The sequence below is a fragment of the Lycium ferocissimum genome, chromosome 1 (assembly GCF_029784015.1).
Source record: "Lycium ferocissimum isolate CSIRO_LF1 chromosome 1, AGI_CSIRO_Lferr_CH_V1, whole genome shotgun sequence".
Classification (NCBI taxonomy): Eukaryota; Viridiplantae; Streptophyta; class Magnoliopsida; order Solanales; family Solanaceae; genus Lycium; species Lycium ferocissimum.
Genome location: NC_081342.1, coordinates 64,483,813 through 64,504,170, shown reverse-complemented (window position 1 = coordinate 64,504,170; position 20,358 = coordinate 64,483,813). Strand labels below are relative to the sequence as shown.

Sequence of the window (20,358 nt, the reverse complement as noted above, 5' to 3'; positions counted from 1 at the left end):
CTAATCCCTTAACAAACATTAAAGAACAAGATTAGTTAAAGAAACAAAGACTCACTTCATTAGAAATAAAACTCATTCAATACATATGCAAAACAAGAGTTTCAATCCACACTTTAACAATGTATAGTTCCATAAACAAGTTTCAAGTAAAGGAATGAAATACTACGCTCTTAAGTATTCAATACAAAACAAGGAATCGAAGAAAGGTTTAAGAAATTTCTCATTAGAGTGCTCCAATCTTCTCCTCCAATGGTGTATTTGATACCCAAGCTTGTAGAATGGCTAAAGATGATAGATTTTCCCTTCAACTTTGCAAATTTCAGATTTACATTTCTGGCCACTTTTTGCATTTTTAGCCACTTTTCTCATTTTCTTCAATTTGGTCTCTTTTTGACTTGTTTTTCACTTGGTTTCTTCCAAAGCTCTTCTCAACCATATAAACCTATAAAATTGAAGCAAACCATAGTAAATGCATTATTTTCTTCAATCAAACATACAAAATCTAAGCACAAAGAAGAGATAAGTTGGTTAAAATACCAACTCATCAAGTCTCAAGATTTTGAGGGAAGGTGCTAAAAGGGTAATTTGGGGATTTTTGAATCCCAACAAGTCTTGAAAGGATGGTTCTTTTTCAGGTGAAAATATTGCCAAATATAGCCCCGTTCCAGACCTGAATTTTTGTTTGAAAATCAAAGTTACCTCTAGTAAGGTCAGCATGGTCATCATAGCATTCTCTAACAATGTTGATAAAATCCAGATGGCTGCACCACATTGTCTCTATTCTAAAAGGCTTGTCTATAGGAATATTATCATTAGTCAGTCTAACTAACATAGGGCAGTGATCAGAATGGACTCTAGGAAGGTTGGTGACAGTGCACTCAGGGTAGAGGTTGATCCAAGCATCATTAGCTAGGCATCTATCTAGTCTTTCCAAAATGAGATCATTTCTGTTTCTGTATCTTTTATTAGTCCAGGTGTACTTACTTCCTTTAAAACCTAAATCCACAAGGTTACGGTGATTGATACAATCCCCGAAGTGGTTTGCTCTGTTGTTATTAATGTTATTCCCCCTAATTATAGTATCAGAAATAGTAGTAAGCTGCTCCCAGAGGATTTTTCTATCACTAAAGGTGTTACTAGCATAGATTGCAGAAAAAAACCATTTTATAGAAATGTCCTCCAGCTTCATGAGTTCCTCTTTCCACATGATCACACTACCTCCAGCATTACCCACCGCTAGAGATTCTAGCTGCCCAGTGAAGCCTATAACTTCAGTGAGAGACTTGTGGTCACTCATCTTGGTCTCTAGTAAGACTAACATTGAAGGTTTGTGGAGCCCAGCCATATACTTGCATTGTCTCCTAAACTCAGGGCTAGTATCCCTCCTAGCATTCCATACTATTAAATTCATTATTGATTTCTTTTGATTTTTCGGTTCCCACATCACCCATTTCCCCTTTCCCCTTGAGGATGAGGCTGCTTCTTGAGTTCTCTGAGGCATTGTCATAGTTAGGTTCAGGACTACTGCAAAGTTCCCTATAGTCGGATTTAGAGGTGGTTTGATGCCTAGGCCGAACTTGGTAAGGTCCCTGGGATAAATTATTACTAGAATTTCGCTGAGAGGATCGTCGAACTCTAAGAGCTGAAGCTTTTCTAGAGGAATTACATCTGACTTTGGCACTTTCATGAACACTAGCATGCTCTCCATCTCTCTGTTGTTTGCTTTCAGTGCATCTAGCACTTTGTTCTGGGCCATGGTCAATTCCTCTAGAGGGGTAGGTGTTGTTATTGTCGAATCCACCATCATTGAGGTTGACATCATTAGTTTGCAGAGGGTGAAGAAGGGGCCTCCCAAAAGGATCTATGGGTCGAAGGCTGCGAAGAAAGGGAATTCCTTCGCTACCTTCTCCATCTGGTTCGATAGCATCTATGGTGTTAGGCCTTGTTCTACGTTTTGGCTGAACTCTTTCAGCAGAGTAGACATCCATAGATGATGACCATAGTTGAGCATTTCCTGATTCAGTCCCTCTGTTATAACTTGAGCTAGGTAAGCTGGGTCTTGCACTACTACATTGATTGGTTGGTTACCTATTATCAGGTTCAGTATTATGGGTTGGCCCTGCAGACCCATCTCTAGCCATGATTTCGGTGCATAGTCCAGTGGTGGTGGTTTTGAGATGAAGGTCAATGGTGGAGGATTTGGTTGTTTGATCATTCTCGGTCCATGGTGAGTAGCAGGGTCTTGAGAGGATTTCTGAGAAGAAGGAAAAATGGATGGTTCCTTCCTGAGGACGGTTTCACTTTTAAAGACGCCAAACAATTCATCTTTTGATTTTATGATAGGAGTAGTTGTATTGGAAAAGACAACAGCTGTCGGTTCTAGAGTAGGTGTATGATTATTTTTTGAATTCTTCAGAGGGATAGTTTTAGTTTTGGAGAGGACGTTTCGTTTCTAGATGAGGGGAACTGCTGATGGCATTGTGCTTGAGGAGAAATGTTTGCAGTCTGTATATCCTTTGAGTTAATAGTAGAGGTATAGGTAATTGAGGAAAAGATACCGCAAAGTTTTTAGAGATACTGGGCTTGGGTATTAGCATTGTTTTTTTGGGCTTCTCATTAGGCCTATTCGAATTGGACAGATGGGCTAGCGTCTCAAACTTGTTTTCGAAAGTGCTATGGTGGGCCCGAGTCTCTATGACCTCACTAGTATTGGGCTTAAGCATTGCTCCCTTATTGGGATGGTCCTTATCGTTATTAAAAGTCAGGCCCAACTCTGTAATGATTTTGGGGCCTAAATCCCCACCCCGCTCCACAGACCCATTAGGGTTATGAACTTTGGTTAAGTCAGCGCCGCTTTTGGCTTGGCTGCGCCAAGTATTTTTTCGGTCTCGGTAATGAAAAGTTTGGGATTGAAAGAACTTACCTGTTGTTCCATCGAAAGTCTTTACCTGAACTTGCTCACTTTTTTTCCCTTCTCCACCATGCTGGTTTGTAGTGGCATTCTTCGGTGGGCTTTTAAGCGAACTCAACCGTTTGCCATTCGCTTTCTTCTGTTGGCATTGTTGAGGAGCTTGCTTCATGGGGCTTTGGGATTTGGTTGGTGGTCGGGTAGTTACACCCCAGAATTATATGACCCAATCTACCACCACTCGTACACAGGATGCCCTCACCTTCGTAGATTATCTTTTGCCTATGTTGTCTGATGGTGATAGAGGTTTTCACCGAGAGATCTAGGGGTATTTCTATGCATATACTTGCATATCTCTCTCTTAGAATGGAGGATGTACAAGTATCTATTTTGAGTAATTTACCGATTCTTAACCCCACCCTTTCTAGAATCTTTTTATCATAGAATTCAGTTGGCAGTTGGGGTAGTCGGATCCATACATCAGTGAAGGAGATAACAGATTCAGCCGGTACAAAATTTGGTTGCCATCTTCTTACTATTAGGAAGTTACTGGCTATGAACCAAGGTCCTTCATGGAGGGCCTTTGCTAGGCTTTCCTCCAGTTCAAACTTAACGATGTAGAAGTCACTGCCAAGATCAATTAGGGTCAGGTTTTCCTTGAGTTTCCACAGATCTAAGAGTTTCCCTCTTAAGAATTAGTGGTTGAACCTTTTCCCAAATAGTTTGATTATAGTGGAGTGTCTCCAGGGAAATACAATCTAGTTTTCCTCTCACTAGAGAGGGTAATGGTATATGTTTCCTCATTTGGAGTAGCTTCAACATCAGCGGCTTTGCCTTTGGCAAAGTCAGTGTGGTAGTTGGCTTCAATTAATGCTGATTTTTCCAAGACTACATCTTTATATGCAATATTAATTTTTGGTGGGTCCAAATCCATGACTTCATTTGATACATCGGGCGGTTCCGGGGGAATAGGTAGGGGTGGTCCCATGTTGGTGGTCATAGGGAGGGCCATGCAATAAATGGGGGTTTTGGGGTTAGTAAGGTAGTAGAGAGTGGCGGGTCTTTCTCACTCTAAAAAATTGGAGAGTGGTGGGTCTTTTTGGTTCAGTTACTTTAGCATGCAGCTGTTAGGCCAATTGTCCTATCTTGTTGCGGAAAATGCTAGTTAACTTGCAAGCCTTTATATTGTCTTTTTTTATATTTTGTTTTCTTACTCCAATTCATTAATAAAAAATAAAAAAAAAATAAAAAAAACTTTTTATAAAATGATATACTCTTTCATAGTTTATTGCTAAAAGATGCAACTATATTTGTTGAAATTATAAATAGTTCGTTAGATAATTTTAATTTTGTTAATTAGTTTATGTTAGTTTTATGTAGGTTAAAACTCTTTTGTATTTTCTTTTGTTCACAAATAACAACACTGATGATTATAAATGATTATAGCTAAATTACATAGATTTAATAAAAATTTAAATTATTGTTGTAGTAAATTCTTTTAATTAGATAATTTTTCCTTAAAAAAAATAAATGTTTATAGGTTCTTTGTAAAAAAGATTTAAAATTTTGCTCAACTTCGTTAAATAAAACAGAGTGTTTAGTTTAAAATAATTCTATTTTGAGATTACATTATTAACAAAAAAGATAAGCGGAAAAATCTAGTTTGTTCTGCTTGACACTACTTAAACTATTAGCTATCATCATTGATCCTTAATTATTGATTGAACCCGCTTGCGAAAAATCGTGAGTCCGCCACTGCATGCCACTAAGGAGGGCCGGAGAGGATATGAAGTTTTGGGTCAAAGAGGAATATAAGTAAGAGAGAGTCGTTCCACTGACGAGACAAAAAGAGCGGGTATGGTCACGACCCCTAGTTGGGTTGTGACGCCATCAATAACTAATGTAAACTTGTGGTGAATGGATTAAGATAATAAATCAAACTAGTTTGTGCAAGCTCCGGTTTCGAGCTATGAATTATTCTGTCAGTTAAGGATGTTTGACTTGAGAATATGTTATGTCCAATGTATTTGATTGTCTCATCCATGTAACGTGATAAAGAGCGGAATGGATGAAGTCCTAATCACTATGATTAAAAAAACAAAAGTTTTTGTACACTCACTAATCTTACAGAGCCTTTTATAAATTGTTCATTTTAAATTTAATTAGTTAAAACTTCATGTGAAATAACGATTCAGAACTTTATGAGCGTCAAAAAATGAATCAAATATAGAGGCGGAGTCAGAATATATTCTTAGTTTATGAATTCCCTAACAACTTTCGTGTCCTACTTCAAATGTCTTTGAAATCTTATTTAGAATCATCAAATGCTATTCCTTACTTATCGAAACACCACATACTTAGTGCTCTTCATTCGCCTATTCACTGTGCATCAACGGAAAATTTTCCGTTGTGTAACACATATACTCTAATAATCTAAGCAAGAAATCATTGTTCCTAATCTAGGGTTTCCAAGAAAAACCCAAACTCAAGGCTCAAGGTCTAAGCCCTAGGGAATTGTTTCAAGTTTGGAACTTTACCAAGGTATGTAGAACTTCTATCTACATGTGGGAATATCTTCGTTCTTCCCCATGTCTCGTTTCTCTTATTTTTGTTTTCTTATATTCTATGAAGTTCAAATCCTAGGGCATTAAATCCAACATATTTGTAGCCCACAGTTATGATCATGAATTGTGTATCTATATCCATTATTATATTCCTAATCTTCCAATACGGTTATTAGGAACCCAAGCTTAATCCGTGAATTATAAATTCATCCTCATGCATTCCCATTGTGTTTTTATTAAACTTTATGGTTTTATTAGCAAGAAACAAGCATGTTTTCAAGATAACTATATGTATTTATGATTATTATTATTATAATTATTATTCATGAATCAAGAACATGTTTGCAAGACTATGACAAGTATCTCATGAAATCATGATGTCACAAGCTATCATGATAATTCACATGTTTTGGGATTTGCTTAGTTAACCAAGAAGGCTCAGTAAAGCTTGAAACTATGTAGCCACCGTAGGATAAGGGTTGTCAGCAAGGAGGCAACACCTTCAGTATGCAGTTTGGATCTTTACATGCTTATTATTATTTAAATCTCATATCCTTGGCAAGGTGTGAGTGTTCTGCTGGTAGGACGCAAGTACCAGATCATGTTGTCGGTTATACTATAGCACTCCCCACGTTACAAGCAGTTACATATACATGTATTTTCATTGATTTACTGTTTTCAGACTTTACTCACGCTTCATGCTCATGTTTAGGTTATATTCAGTTTCAGTTCATGTCGTATACCTATATTGTGCCATGTTCTTCATTTCAATAGGTTTTACATACTAGTACAATTCACCATGTACTAACGTCCCTTGTGCCGGGGGCACACGCCGTACGGGTGCGATACCGATTTTCGACGGGCATACACACGCGTTAGGATCGCCTCGGTTATCGGCTTATTGGTGAGCCCCACTTCTCTCGGGGTTCAACATGGAGTCTACACTAGTATTCAGTTTATGGTAGTACAGGGCCATATCCTGGTAGTTAGTATTCAGACATGTTTTAGAGGTTTCATAGACAGATGTTAGTTCACGGAGTCAGTTGTGCTTTTATGTTTGCAGACTATTACGTTTTCATGATTCTTCATGCTATGAGATTACTTCAAGACTTTATTCCGCAATTACGTTTTCATGATTCATTTAAATTGCATCATATAGATTATGTTGTTTTGATGCCCATGTTGACAAGCAAGCCATGAGATTTGCTCGGACACATGTAAGCAAGGCCCGAGTGCCAGGTTGTGCCCAGACCATGGTTCGGGGCGTGACAAAGCTTGGTATCAAAGCCAGGTTCAGGTGTCTTTAGGGAGTCTATGAAACCGTGTCCAGTGGGGTCATGTTGATATATGTGAGGGCCCAATACATATAAACAGTGGACAACCAAGACATTTAGGAATGTCTCACTTCTTTCATATTCTAGATCGTGCAGTTAGAGCAGTACTTTCAGGATGCCTTTCTAATTCGTACGTGTACGTATTTTCAGAGAAATGCCTGTGAAAAAAAAATACACCAGAAAGGCCACAGCTACCAGCCAGGGGTCTAACGCGGAAGCAGCTCGCGAAGAAACCGTTCCGACTCAGACAGCAGCCCCAACCGCTCCTACAGTTACACCTCCTAGTGATTTGGATGGGGATGTTAGGAATGCAATAAACATGCTCACACAACTGGTAGCAGCTTAGGCCCAACGTTAGGAATCTGGGTCAAGTTCAGGAAGTAATGGAGAGTCTTCTAAGACTAAGGACTTTCTCGGGATGAATCCCCGGTCTTCGGGGACAAAGAAAGATGAGGACCCTCGGGACTACATTGATGCTCTTGAAGAAAATCTTCGAGGATTATGACAGTTCGGAAATCGAAGAAGCTACTTTTGGAGCTCATGAGCTGCAGGGCAATGATAACACTTGGTATGAATCTTGGGAATTGTCCCCAGGTGAGGATGCACCTGAGGCTACATGGGATGAGTTTGCAAGTGCATTCCTGGGCCACTTCATGCCAATAGAAGTCAGGGAAGCTAAGGCGAGAGCAATTCACCGAAGCTTAAGGAATGGCGGAGTCGATTCGAGACTACTATTTAGGGGAATTTTTCGATGCGGGCTCAGCATGCTCCAAATATGGTACCAGACATGAGGGCAAGAGTGAGGAGGTTTGTTAGGAGTCTTGATTCCCATTTGTATGATGGGGCCACTATTGCTGCACAGAATGGGAGAATGACTATCTCCAAGATGGTTGCTTTCATACAAGGGTATAAGACAAGGCTGAAAGAGGAGAAAGCCTTGCAGAAAGAGAAAGACAAGGAGTTCAACAAGAGGGGAGTTCAACAAGAGGGCCAAGTCTACAGGACAGTTCAGCGGTAATGAAAACAGAAAGTTCTTTAAGAACGAGGTGGCCGGACACCTCGTCCACGGCAAGGGCTCCGGTTTTCGACGAAATTTCAGGTCGTCAAGCTCCCAGTCTCAGGCCAGTGTGACTCAGAGTAACTTCACCTAACCGATTTGTGCTAAGTGTGGGAAGAGGCACCCTGGGGAGTGCAGCTCTGGATCGAATGTTTGCTATGGGTGTGGCAAGCCGGGCCATGTTCAGCGAAATTGCCCTTCAGTGAGACAGGGCACAGGAGGTAACCAAACTCAGTCAGTAAATTCGCCAGTTCCTCATAATAACCAAACTCAGGCAGGACGTGCACCAGCTAGATCCGGCAACACAAGCGGTGGTCTAAATCGTTTGTATGCTTTGACCGAGCGTCAGGATATCGATGCCTGTACTGATGTTGTCACAGGTATTCTCACCGTTTTTAGTTTTGATGTTTATGCTTTCTCGTGGACCACAGATCCACCCATCTATGTCACCTATTATGTTGCTAAGAAATTTGGTATTGAACCCGAAAAGCTAAAAGAACCTTTTGATGTGTCTACTCCAGTTGGTGAGTCAGTCATAGCTCGACGTGTCTATAAGGGTTATCCAGTCAGAGTCTACCACCATGTTGTTCCAGCTGGCCTATGTGAGTTAGAAATGGTAGATTTTGATGTAATCATGGGCATGAATTATTTATATTTATGTTATGCATCAGTTAATTGTAGAACCAAAGTCAAATTTCAAGTTTCCTAATGAGCCAGTCTTAGTGTGGAAGGGTGATTTAGTAAGTCCTAAGCGTAGTTTTATTTCTTACCTTAAGGCTAGAAAAATGATATCTGAGGGTTATATCTATCATCTCGTTCGGGTTAGGGATTCAGCTTCCTGCATCTCCAACTCTTCGGTCGATCTCGTTGTTAATGATTTCCGAAGTCTTTCCTGGGACCTTCCGAATTCCTCCGATAGGGAAATTGATTTCGTAATTGACTTCTTTCCGGGAGTACTAAACCTATGTATTCCGCACTCCTATAGGATGGCTCCCGGTTTCGAATTATGAGATCTTAAGGCTCGGTTCAAAGATCTTCTAGACAAGGATTTTATCCGACCCCGGTGACTCTCCATGGGGTACCCCGGTCATCCTTTTCGTTCGCAAGAAAGATGGTTCTTTGCGTATGCGCATTGACTATCGCAGCCTTGATAAAGTCACGGTCAAGAACAAATACCCTCTTTCCACAAATAGATGACTTATTTGATCGGTTTGGGGTGCTTGATGTTACTCCAAGATAGATCTCCGATCAAGTTACCATCTGACTAAGGTTAAGGGACAAGATATTCCAAGACGTACTTTTAGAACCGAACATGGTCATTTCGAATTCGTCAGGTCATATCCTTCGGTTTGACCAATGCCCCGCAGCTTTCATGGACCCGGCGTGAATGAGTCTTCAAGCCATATCTCGACCTCTTTATCATTGTTTTCATAGATGATATCCTCATTTTACTCTATGGTAGTAGAGCACGCGGTAACACCTTCGTATAGTTCTTTAGATTCTCAAGGGCCGTAAGTTATATAAAAAATTCTCTAAGTGTGAGTTTTGGCTCAAGTCAGTAGCCTTCTTAGGTTATGTGATTTCTGGTGAGGGTGCTCAGGTTGACTCTCAGAAGATTGAGGCCATTAAGAATTGTCCCAGACCTACATCAGTTTCAGATATCCGTAGTTTCTTAGGTCTAGAAGGCTATTACCAATATTTCATAAAGGGGTTTTCGTCTATTTCAGCACCATTGACTAAGTTGATGAAAAAGGAATTTAAATTTACCGTGGTCGATACTTTGTGAGCGCAGCTTCGAGGAATTGAAAACGAGATTGACTTACGCACCCGCTTTGACTCTGCGCAGGGAACCGAGGGGTTCATGATTTATCGCGATGCTTCGGGATTTGGTCTCGGATCTGTCTTAATCCAAAGACAGGTTGTAGCTTATGCGTATCTCGTCGACTCGGAGTTCGCGAAAAAAACTATCCAAATCATGATTTGGAGTTGGCCGGCCGGTGGTTTTTTGCACTTAAGACATGGCGTCATTATTTGTGTGGAGTGCATATTGATACTTTCATAGATCATAAAAGCACAAGTATATCTTGAGGCAAGGGAGGGGAATGCTTGGGCAAAGAAGATAGCTCGGAATTACTTAAGGATTATGATGTGGATGTTCTCTATCATCCGAAAAAGCGAATGTTGTGGCCGATGCTCTTAAGAGTCTTCCCATGGAAGTTTAGCCCGCGTTGATGCGGATGAGAGAGTTATGACCAAGGAAGTTCGACCGTTTGGCCACTGAGTTCGACTTTGGACTCGAGGACGGTGGTGCGGTTATTCGAGAATAGTAGCCTCTTTCCTCTTTAGTCATTGAAATCGGAGAAATGCTTAATGACCCCTACTTGTTGTGGCTGAAAAAGGGGATTCACAAGCATATGACGACGAGTTTTTTGAACAAGGGGAGATGATGGTACATTGTTAAAGCACCGAGGCGAGATCGTGTGTTCCGGATGTAGACGGGCTCGTAGAGTAAATCATGCGTAAGTCACAACTCCAGGTATTCCATTCACCCAGGTTTCACTAAGATGTATCATGATCTTAAGGAGATTTATTGGTGGAACAATATGAAGAAGAATGTGGCAGATTTTGTAGCTTAGTGTCTGAATTGTCATCAAGTGAAAGTCGAACACCAGAGGCTTGGTGGCTTGGCTCAGAATATTGATATTCCTGTCTGGAAATGTGAAATGATCAATATGGACTTTGTATCAGGTTTACCTCGTTCAGCTAGGAGGTATGAATCTATTTGGGTAATCATTGAACGACTTACTAAGTCGGCACACTTTTGCCAGTCAAGACCACAGATTCAGCAGAGGATTATGCCAAGTTATATGTTAATGAAATTGTCAGATTTCATGGGACCCCAGTGTCTATTATTTCAAATCTTGGTGCTCGGTTCATAGCGAACTTCGGAAATCCTTCGTAAAGGATTGGGTACCAAGGTGAACCTCAAAGATGACGCTTTTTCATCCGCATGATGTCCATGTCGAGAGGCACTATTCAAACTCTTGAGGACATGTTAAGAGCATATGTCCTAGATTTCAAGGGTTATTGGGATGATCACTTACTTCTCATTGAGTTTTCTTATAATAACAGTTATCATGCTAGCATTAGGATGGCACCGTTTGAAGGTTTGTATGGGCGAAGGTGTAGATCACCAATTGGTTGGTTCGAAGTTGGTAAAGCAGAGATGTTAGGGCCAGATTTGGTCTATCAGGCTATGGAGAAGGTCAAGTTGATTCAAGAACGTTTGAAAATAGCTCAGAGTCACCAGAAGTCTTACACACATGTGAGGCGAAGGGACTTGGAATTTTCAGTTGATGATTGGGTGTTCCTTAAAGTCTCACCCATGAAGGGTGTTATGAGATTTGGTAAGAAAGGGAAGATCAGTCCTAGATATATTGGACCTTACAGAATTCTGTGAAAGGTCGGTCTAGTAGCTTATGAACTTGAGTTGCCACAAGATTTGGCTGCTGTACATCCCTTGTTTCATGTGTCCATGTTGAGAAAGTGTGTAGGAGACCCGTCGTTGGTTGTTCCTGCTGGTACTATAATAGTTAAGGATGGTTTGACCTATGAGGAGATCCCCATAGCCATTCTTGATCGTCAAGTTCGTAAGTTGAGAACTAAGGAAGTAGCCTCAATAAAAGTGTTATGGAGAAGTCAGAAAGTTAAGGAAGCTACATAGGAAGCCGAGGGGAATATGAAATCCAATCCCATTTTTGTTTGAAGAGCAAGCAGAGAACTCTCAAGGTAACTTTCCATAGCCCATGTCATGTCTCATGTTTCACGCTCATGTCATATATGCAATGCCCATGTTCCATGTCTCAGTATTCATGTTTCCATGTAACCATGTCATTTTAGTTTAGTCTCCATGTTTCATGTCATGTTTCCTTCACGTTCATGTAGTCAAGCCATGTCCAGCCATATTCTTAACCATGACCCATCATTCGAGGACGAATGATCCCAATAGGGAGATATTGTAACACCTCGTAGCTTTGGGCTAAGGTTTGACTCATAAGATGATAATATAATGGAACCAATATGAGGATTATAGAAAGTGTTTTGAAAACTAATCAAGTTATAAGAAGCGACTTTGGGCAAAACAAAGTTGGAAGCCACTCTACGGGGCATGTTTTCAAGTGAGTTTGTAGAAGGTCGTAATTCCAGCGACCATAAGCCCTTTATTAATTAAGAATATGGGAAAACTTCCTTGATGAAAGTTGTATCCCTTTGAAATACCTTTCCAACGGTATATTATGGAGGTCAAGAGGACATCTATACAAAACGTTATGTCCATTTTACTGAAAGATTGCAGAGCAGTCCGCTCACTGATCATATTATACGGACGACTTATACGGTCCATATAATTTTATACTGACCATATAAAATAGTCGTATTTCATGAAATTTCGGTTCAACATTCTATTTTGTGCCATAATTAAATATGGTCATATTATACAGACCGAATAACTTTATACGGACCGTATAAATGAGCATATAATTTTCTGACTCAGTTTAGTATAAATTCAGGTCTTGCCTTTTATTTCATTATTCACAATTCCAAGCCCTAGAATGAACGATTTCTTCTCTCAACAATCCAAAACATCAAGGTAAGTCAGTCCAAGCCTTTCCAAATCAATTCTAACATGTACTCTAATAATCTAAGCAAGAAATCATTGTTCCTAATCTAGGGTTTCCAAGAAAAACCCAAACCCAAGGCTCAAGGTCTAAACCCTAGGGAATTGTTTCAAGTTTGGAACTTTACCAAGGTATGTAGAACTTCTATCTACATGTGAGAATCTCTACGTTCTTCCCCATGCCTCGTTTCTTTTATTTTTATTTTCTTATATTCTATGAAGTTCAAATCCTAGGGCATTAAATCCAACATATTTGTACCTTATAGTTATGATCATGAATTGTGTATCTATATCCATTATTGTATTCCTAATCTTCCATTACGGTTATTAGGAACCCAAGCTTAATCTGTGAATCATGAATTCATCCTCATGCATTCCCATTATGTTTTTATTAAACTTTATGGTTTTATTAGCAAGATACAAGCATGTTTTTAAGATAACTATATGTATTTATGATTATTATTATTATTCATGAATCAAGAACATATTTGCAAGACTATGACAAGTATCTTATGAAACCATGATCTCACAAGCTATCATGATAATTCACATGTTTTGGGATTTGATTAGTTAACCGAAAAGGCTCAGTAAATCCTAAAACTACGTAGCCACCGTGGGATAAGGGTTGTCAGCAAGGAGGCAACACCTTCATTATGCAGTTTGAATCCTTACATGCTTATTATTATTTAAATCTCATATCCTTAGCAAGGTGTGAGTGTTACCTTGGTAGGACGCAAGTACCACGATCATGTTGTCTATAGCACTCCCCACGTTACAAGAGATTATATATACATGTATTTCCACTGATTTACTATTTTCAGACTTTACTCACGCTTCATGCTCATGTTCAGGTTATATTCAGTTTCAGTTCATGTCCTACACCTCTATTGTGTCATGTTCTTCATTTTAGCAGGTTTTACATACTAGTACTATTCACCGTATACTAACGTCCCTTTTGCCGGAGCACGCAACTATTCATGGTGCGGATACTCGGTTTCGAGAGGATACACTCGAACGTTAGGATCACCTCGATTATCGGCATTGGTAAGCCCCACTTCTCTCGGGGTTCAACATGGAGTCCGCGCTAGTATTCGGTTATGGTAGTCCGGGCCATATCCCGGTAGTTAGTATTCGGATGTTTTTTAGAGGTTTCATAGATAGATGTTAGTTCACGAGTCAGTTGTGCTTTTATGTTTACGGACTATTACGTTTTCATGATTCTTCATGCTATGAGATTACTTCAAGACTTTATTCCGCAATTACGTTTTCATGATTTATTTAAATTGCATCATATAGATTATGTTGTTTTGATGCTCATGTTGACAAGTAAGCCATGAGGTTCGCTCGGACACATGCAAGTAAGGCCCGAGTACCGTCTTGCGCCCAGACCATGGTTCGGAGCATGATAAATACTACGACTACTAGTATGGAAGAGTAAGTGGGAGAATACTTAACTACCTACTAACTTACTACTTCAATCCGTGTCCTCCAAAGCTTTCTATATACGGTCATATCCTGGGTAAGCTGGGACTGCGCCATGTCATGTCTAATCACCTCTCCCCAGTACTTTTTCGGTCTACCTCTACCTCTTCTGAAACCATCCATAGCAACCTCTTACACCTCCTAACTGGGGCATCTGGGCATTTCCTCTTCACATGTCCGAACCACCTCAATCGCGTTTCTCGTATCTTGTCTTCCATCTATGCCACTCCCACTTTGTCCCGGATATCGTCATTTCTAATCATATCTCTTCTAGTATGTCCACACATCCAACGCAACATCCTCATCTCCACTACCTTCATTTTCTGAACATGGGAGTTCTTGACTGGCCAACACTCAGCCCCATACAACATAGTCGGTCTAACCACCACTTTGTAGAACTTGCCTTTAAGTTTCGGTGGCACTTTCTTGTCACATAAGACTCCTGATGTAAGTCTCCACTCCATCCACCCTGTCCTAATACGATGTGTGACATCATTGTCGATCTCCCTATTTCCTTGTATAATGGACCCAAGATACTTAAAACTGTCTTTCTTTTGGATAGTCTGGGTATCAAGCCTCACTTCCACTCCAGCCTCAGGCATTACGCCACTGAACTTTCACTCTAAATACTCCGTCTTGGTCCGACTCAACCTGACATAAAAGACTCATTCATTTTTTCACAAAAAAGATTCTAGTCTTTTATTTTATCACATGGTATATATATCATATCCTGATAAGGTATCATAATGGACAAGTTCATTCCTAACAAAAGAAAAAAAATTATAAAAAAAAAGTAAACAAAAACACTTATCAATCCGCTATGATACCAACCTAATATATATAATACATTGACAGAATATCGTCGATGCAGATTCATTCCAACACTACTCATTCATATATGATGCCCACATGGTATATATCATATACTGACAGGTAGGGCTAAACACGAAAAATCAAAAAATCAAACCAAACCGATAAACAAACCAAACCGGAAAAAAAAAACGACATTTATTTGGTTTGGTTTTTGAATTTAAAAATCGACTATATTTGGTTTGGTTTTCGTTTCAAGTATAAAAAAACTGAACCAAACCGACTTTATTATACATATTTTAAAAATTATATTTGTATATATACGTGTGCGTATTTTAGTTTTCTTATGGAAAAATTACAATTTATATTATGTTTTTATACTCTTCGACCATGCTTTTGAAAAAAATTACTTTGGCATATTTCCATGTTTATACCAAGCTCTGGCAAGGAGTATTATATCTATAGACCACTGAGTCATTAGTACTATTAGCTACTTTGGCAAGTTTCATGTTTCCATAGTAAAGATGTGGAAAGTTTTTATTTTTACAAAGGTAATAACTAGTAAAGGTGTGGTAAGCTGTTGTAGCAATATCCAGTTTTCTATTTCAGATGAGTTTGGTTTCAGATAGTGACTACACTGTATTTCAAAAAATCGAAAAAAACAGGAAAAAAATCGATAAAAACCGACAAAAACCGAATAGTAAAAACCGATATATTTTGATTTGGTTTGGTTTGATTTGACAATTTTAATAACTAACTTAATTGGTTTGATTATTTTTTAAATGAAAACCGATCCAAACCGAACCGTGAGCACCCCTACTGACAGGGTATCATAAAAGCAGTAGTTCATTTTTCAAGGAAAACACTCTTCAATCCTCTATGATACCCACATGGTATATACCATATATTATATGCTATATACTGACAGGGTATTATAAAGGACTGATTCATTTCTTCAAGAGAAACACAACAATCTTCTATGATTACCACATGGTGTGTGTGTGTGTGTGTGTGTGTATATATATATACACACACACACACATACTGATAGGGTATCATGGATGACTGACCCACATGATATATACTCAGAAGATATCATAAATGACTAATTCATTCCATTTGAAAAAGAGCCCAGTCATTTATGATACCCAAATGGTATATATCATATACTGACAAGGTATCGTAGAGACTTGTTCATTCCTTGAAAATAAAATTAAAAAAAAAAAAAAAAAAAAACCTTCTCAATACTCTATGATACCCACACAGTAGATATCATATACTAACAGGGTATCATACAGGACTGACGGTTCATTACTTAAAGGAAAACACTCAAATCTCTATGATACCAACCTGGTATATATAATATACTGACAAAGTATCATAGATGACGAATTTATTTCTTACTCAGTCCTCTATGATGCCCACATGGTATCATACATTGACAAAGTATCATAGACGGCAGATTTATTCCAACATTACTCAGTCCTCTATGATGCCCTGATGGTGTATATCATATACTGACAGGGTATCATAGAGGACTGGCTCATTCTTCAAGAAAAACACTCTTCAATCCTCTATGATGCCCACATTGTATATATCATATACTAACAGGGTATCATAGAGACTGGTTCTTTCCTTAAATAGTTTGCTATGATACATACATGATATATGTCATACACTGGCAAGGTATCATAAAGGACTGATTCATTCCTTCTAAAAAACTTCTCAGTCCTTTATGATACCCACGTGGTATATATTATATACTGAAAAGGTATCATAAGGGACAAGTTCATTCACTCAAAATAAAAATAAAAAGAATAAAAAAATCAACAAATAGAGCTTAAGCTTAATTTTGATAATATAATTTTATATCATTTTTATCAAGTTATAAAAATTAAAAAAATTAAAAAAAGACCAAAAATAGAGTCATATTTTGGATACAGATAACTTTTGTTTTCATTTGCAAAAGAGAAAAAAATTATGAAATTTTCTATTGATTTCATAAATAAGCTAGTGATTTTCGTATGTTTCTAATATTATTTCTTTTTATAGTATAATTATTGAACTTTTCTATATTTTATTAATCTAAAAGTACTTAGTTAATATTTTTATTTATCTTTACAAAATGAAGAAAAAAGACAAAAATAAAGAAAGAAGAAAATAAACTAACAAAAAGGAAACCAAATTAAGAGAAAACAAACAATACAACAAGACACGGCGCCAATCAGCCAACTAATCCCTATTTTAATGGAGATCAGGAAACAATGGAAAGGAGCTGGGAGCGGACGAAACTCACGCCACAATTCAAGGGGGCATACCGGCTAAATAGTTTTCCCCGTATAGGTAGTTGCTTTAATTAAATTGTTTGGGGGTAAATTTGGGTAATTATTTATCTTTTGATGGGTATTTGGTGTAGCTTTTCCTTTAATTTGTCTTTAATTTTTTCCTTCGCCTAAAAATCCATGGGTTCCGACTTTGAATTCCCACTCAGTCAAATTTTTTTTAAAAAAATCGCAACACAAAGTTTTGGATTTAAATTCTATCTTAATCTAAAGTTTATTACGCTCTTCAAGAATCTATCTTACCGAAAAACTCGCCTACGAGAGTTTTTAGCGTGCAAATTATGTGTTGTTATTCTTTTCTTTTCTTTTTTTTTTTTTAATTTTTGACTGAGCAGGAGTTCAAATCCGGAACCCATGAGTTTTTTAGGCCAAGGGCAAAAATTAAAGACAAAAATTTGAGAGACAAAAATTAAAGACCACACCCGAATAAGGACAATCGTGCAAATTGACCACTTTAAACAAAACCAAACTTTCAATTCATCATCGTTGCAACAAGGAATCCAACGAACAACGCCTATAAAAATTAAAATCAAAATGAGAATCCTCAATTCATGAACTTTTTCCTCCACTTCACCAACTTTTTTGTTCAAGTTGTTCCTTTCAGTCTTAACATTATTCAAAGATGAATTTAAAGTATTGATCACCATCACCGCTCTAAAAAATAACTCTTTGTCATGGCATTTTGGAAAGACACATGAATTAACTTGACCAAATCGACAAAAATCTAGTAAATTTAAGACAAATAATCATCAATTTTGAAAAAAAATTTAAAAAAAAAATAAGACAAAAACCAACAACATTTTTCAACCCAATTCAGAAACACAAGTCCTACAAACCAAAATTTTAATAACAAGACTCGTGCCTTTGTTTCTTAAATCCAATTCAATTAACCCAGTTAAGCGATTCAGTAAATCCAACAAATCATTTAATTAAAATCAACAAACAAAAATCATGAAAGTAAATCCAACAATGAGAATTAATTCACTAAACTTACAGCTGCTAGCCTGCTAGTATATTTGTAGAACCACCTTCATATAGTAGAATAAGTCCAAACATAATGCGCTGGCAATCAGTTCACAACAACGTCTCCTCGTATAACAAGTTCCAAGTGATGATAAAGAAGTTTCATACACTGAAAACTTGATTTAAAAAATTTCTAGGACTAATTCATCAGGGGCTTTAGCAACTAACTTATGCAGCCATGGGCCCCTAATCTATTCGAAATGTGAAAACTTTGTTCTGTGTTTCATTTTTGGCCCAAAAGTACTCTCGTCATAGTGGAGAGGGAATTTTTTTAGCTACTTGGACAATAGTGAGAGCATTCTTGAGCCAAAATCGAGACAAAGGACAAAGTTATCCCATTTCGATTAGTTCAAAAGAAAAAAGAAAAAATTGATTCTTTTCCCTTTTTTTTAAAAAAAAAATAGTTTTAACGAAAAAGATTCTTATAGATATAATAATGATAACCAGAATTTTCTATCATATATATATATATATATATGATCAATAAAAGTATACTTCAAAATTAAGATGAAATTTTACTTCAAAGAAATAGTCAATTTTCTTCTTTTTTAACTTTTTTACAATTTATTCCATCTAAGAACATAATTAACGTGGATATCTTACCGTACAAATAGAGGTTTTTAACATCAAAATTCATTCTTTCCGTCAACTCAAATGGCTGATGCTCATGCATGCATGCAATTGTAAGGAATAGAGACATTCACTCCAATTCACAAGCTCAAGAACTCTCCACCTCCATAACTCCACTATATATAACCCTCAGCCTTCTTCTATTTTCACAAGTCGAAGTTGGTTTTTCTATCTTAGGAAGAAACATAACAAAAAAAAACAAAAAAAAATATCTCATTTTTGCTTGGTAAAAAAAAAAATCATTTATTTTATCTTTCTTCCTTTCTTTCTTTATTTGACTTGAACAATATTGCCGGCAAAAATGAATCGCTCAATTGTTCCCCTCCTTTGTTCCTTCCTCCTCCTATCCGCCTTCTCGGCCTCGGCCTTTAATGTCACAAAAATCCTCAGCCAATATCCTGATTATAGTAATTTCAATGACCTTCTTTCTAAAACTGGCTTAGCTAGTGATATTAACTCAAGATCAACAATAACACTCTTAGCAATCCCAAATGGTGCAATTGGTGATCTTACCTCAAAATCTGACGATGTTGTCAAGAGGATCTTGTCTACACACGTTGTGTTGGATTACTATGACCCAATGAAACTCAAGAGTATGAAGGACAAAACAGCCAAATTGACTACAATGTTCCAACAATCCGGGAAAGCATCAAACGACCAAGGATTCTTGAATGTTACTGCTAAAGATAACACCTTTGTTTTTGGCTCAGCTGTTAAAGGGGCTCAACTTAATTCTAGACTTGAAAAATCTGTCATGAACCAACCTTACAATATCTCAATTCTTGGAATTTCTCAACCAATTGTGACACCAGGACTTGATGGTACCCTTGCACCTGTTTCAGCCCCACCACCAAAGGCTAATGCACCCTCTTCGCCTAAGAGTTCACCACCTGCTGAGTCACCTGATGACGAAGCAGAGTCCCCTGATGATGAAGCAGAGTCCCCAGCTCCTTCTGAGGAAGACACAAAGGCCCCTGCTCCTTCTAAGGATGCCGATTCGCCTTCAGCTGATTCTCCTCCAGCCGATGCTCAGTCACCATCATCATCATCTGCTGGGAAACTGAAGATTTCTTTTGGTTTATTTGTGGTAATGGCATCTATGGTTGCAGCCTATTAAAGGGTTTTTTTTTTGTGAAGATCTTCAAGATTCTTGGATTGTAGAGGGCGAAAAATCGCTGATAAATCACATGTACACAAAAAATTTTGAGGTTAAAACTCTATGATTTTCAGAATATAAAAGAAGTGTATCTTTATTGTATAGATAATTCTCTGTTTTTGTGCATTCAATAACCATTCTTTTCTTCTTGCTTTTGTCCTTTTTTCCTTTTGATACACATATCAAAACATATGTAGCAGTCCCTTCATGTCAATTTATGCGGTGGTACTTGATTGAATACAAAAATTTTCTAAAAAAATAAGTAAACGTTATGATGTAAAATATGATAAAAATGTTTGTGTGGCTATAATCCCTAATTAAGGATAAAATAAAAGAATTAAAGTGAAATTGTAATTAAATAAAAAAATGTGACATTA

The 20,358-nt window shown here is 37.8% G+C and overlaps 1 protein-coding gene across 1 annotated transcript; it reads left to right on the top strand.

The window, feature by feature from the left end:
- Positions 1 to 18,981: 18,981 nt before the first annotated feature.
- Positions 18,982 to 20,128, top strand: LOC132030553 (fasciclin-like arabinogalactan protein 3). The gene has a single exon (XM_059420239.1). It carries the CDS (start codon positions 19,127 to 19,129, stop codon positions 19,940 to 19,942), a length of 816 nt encoding a protein of 271 aa, XP_059276222.1. The 5' UTR covers positions 18,982 to 19,126; the 3' UTR covers positions 19,943 to 20,128.
- Positions 20,129 to 20,358: the final 230 nt, after the last annotated feature.

What these genes read in the sequence shown, in the direction of transcription:
- LOC132030553 (XM_059420239.1), top strand. Translation starts at nt 19,127, where the DNA reads ATGAATCGCTCAATTGTTCCCCTCCTTTGTTCCTTCCTCCTCCTATCC.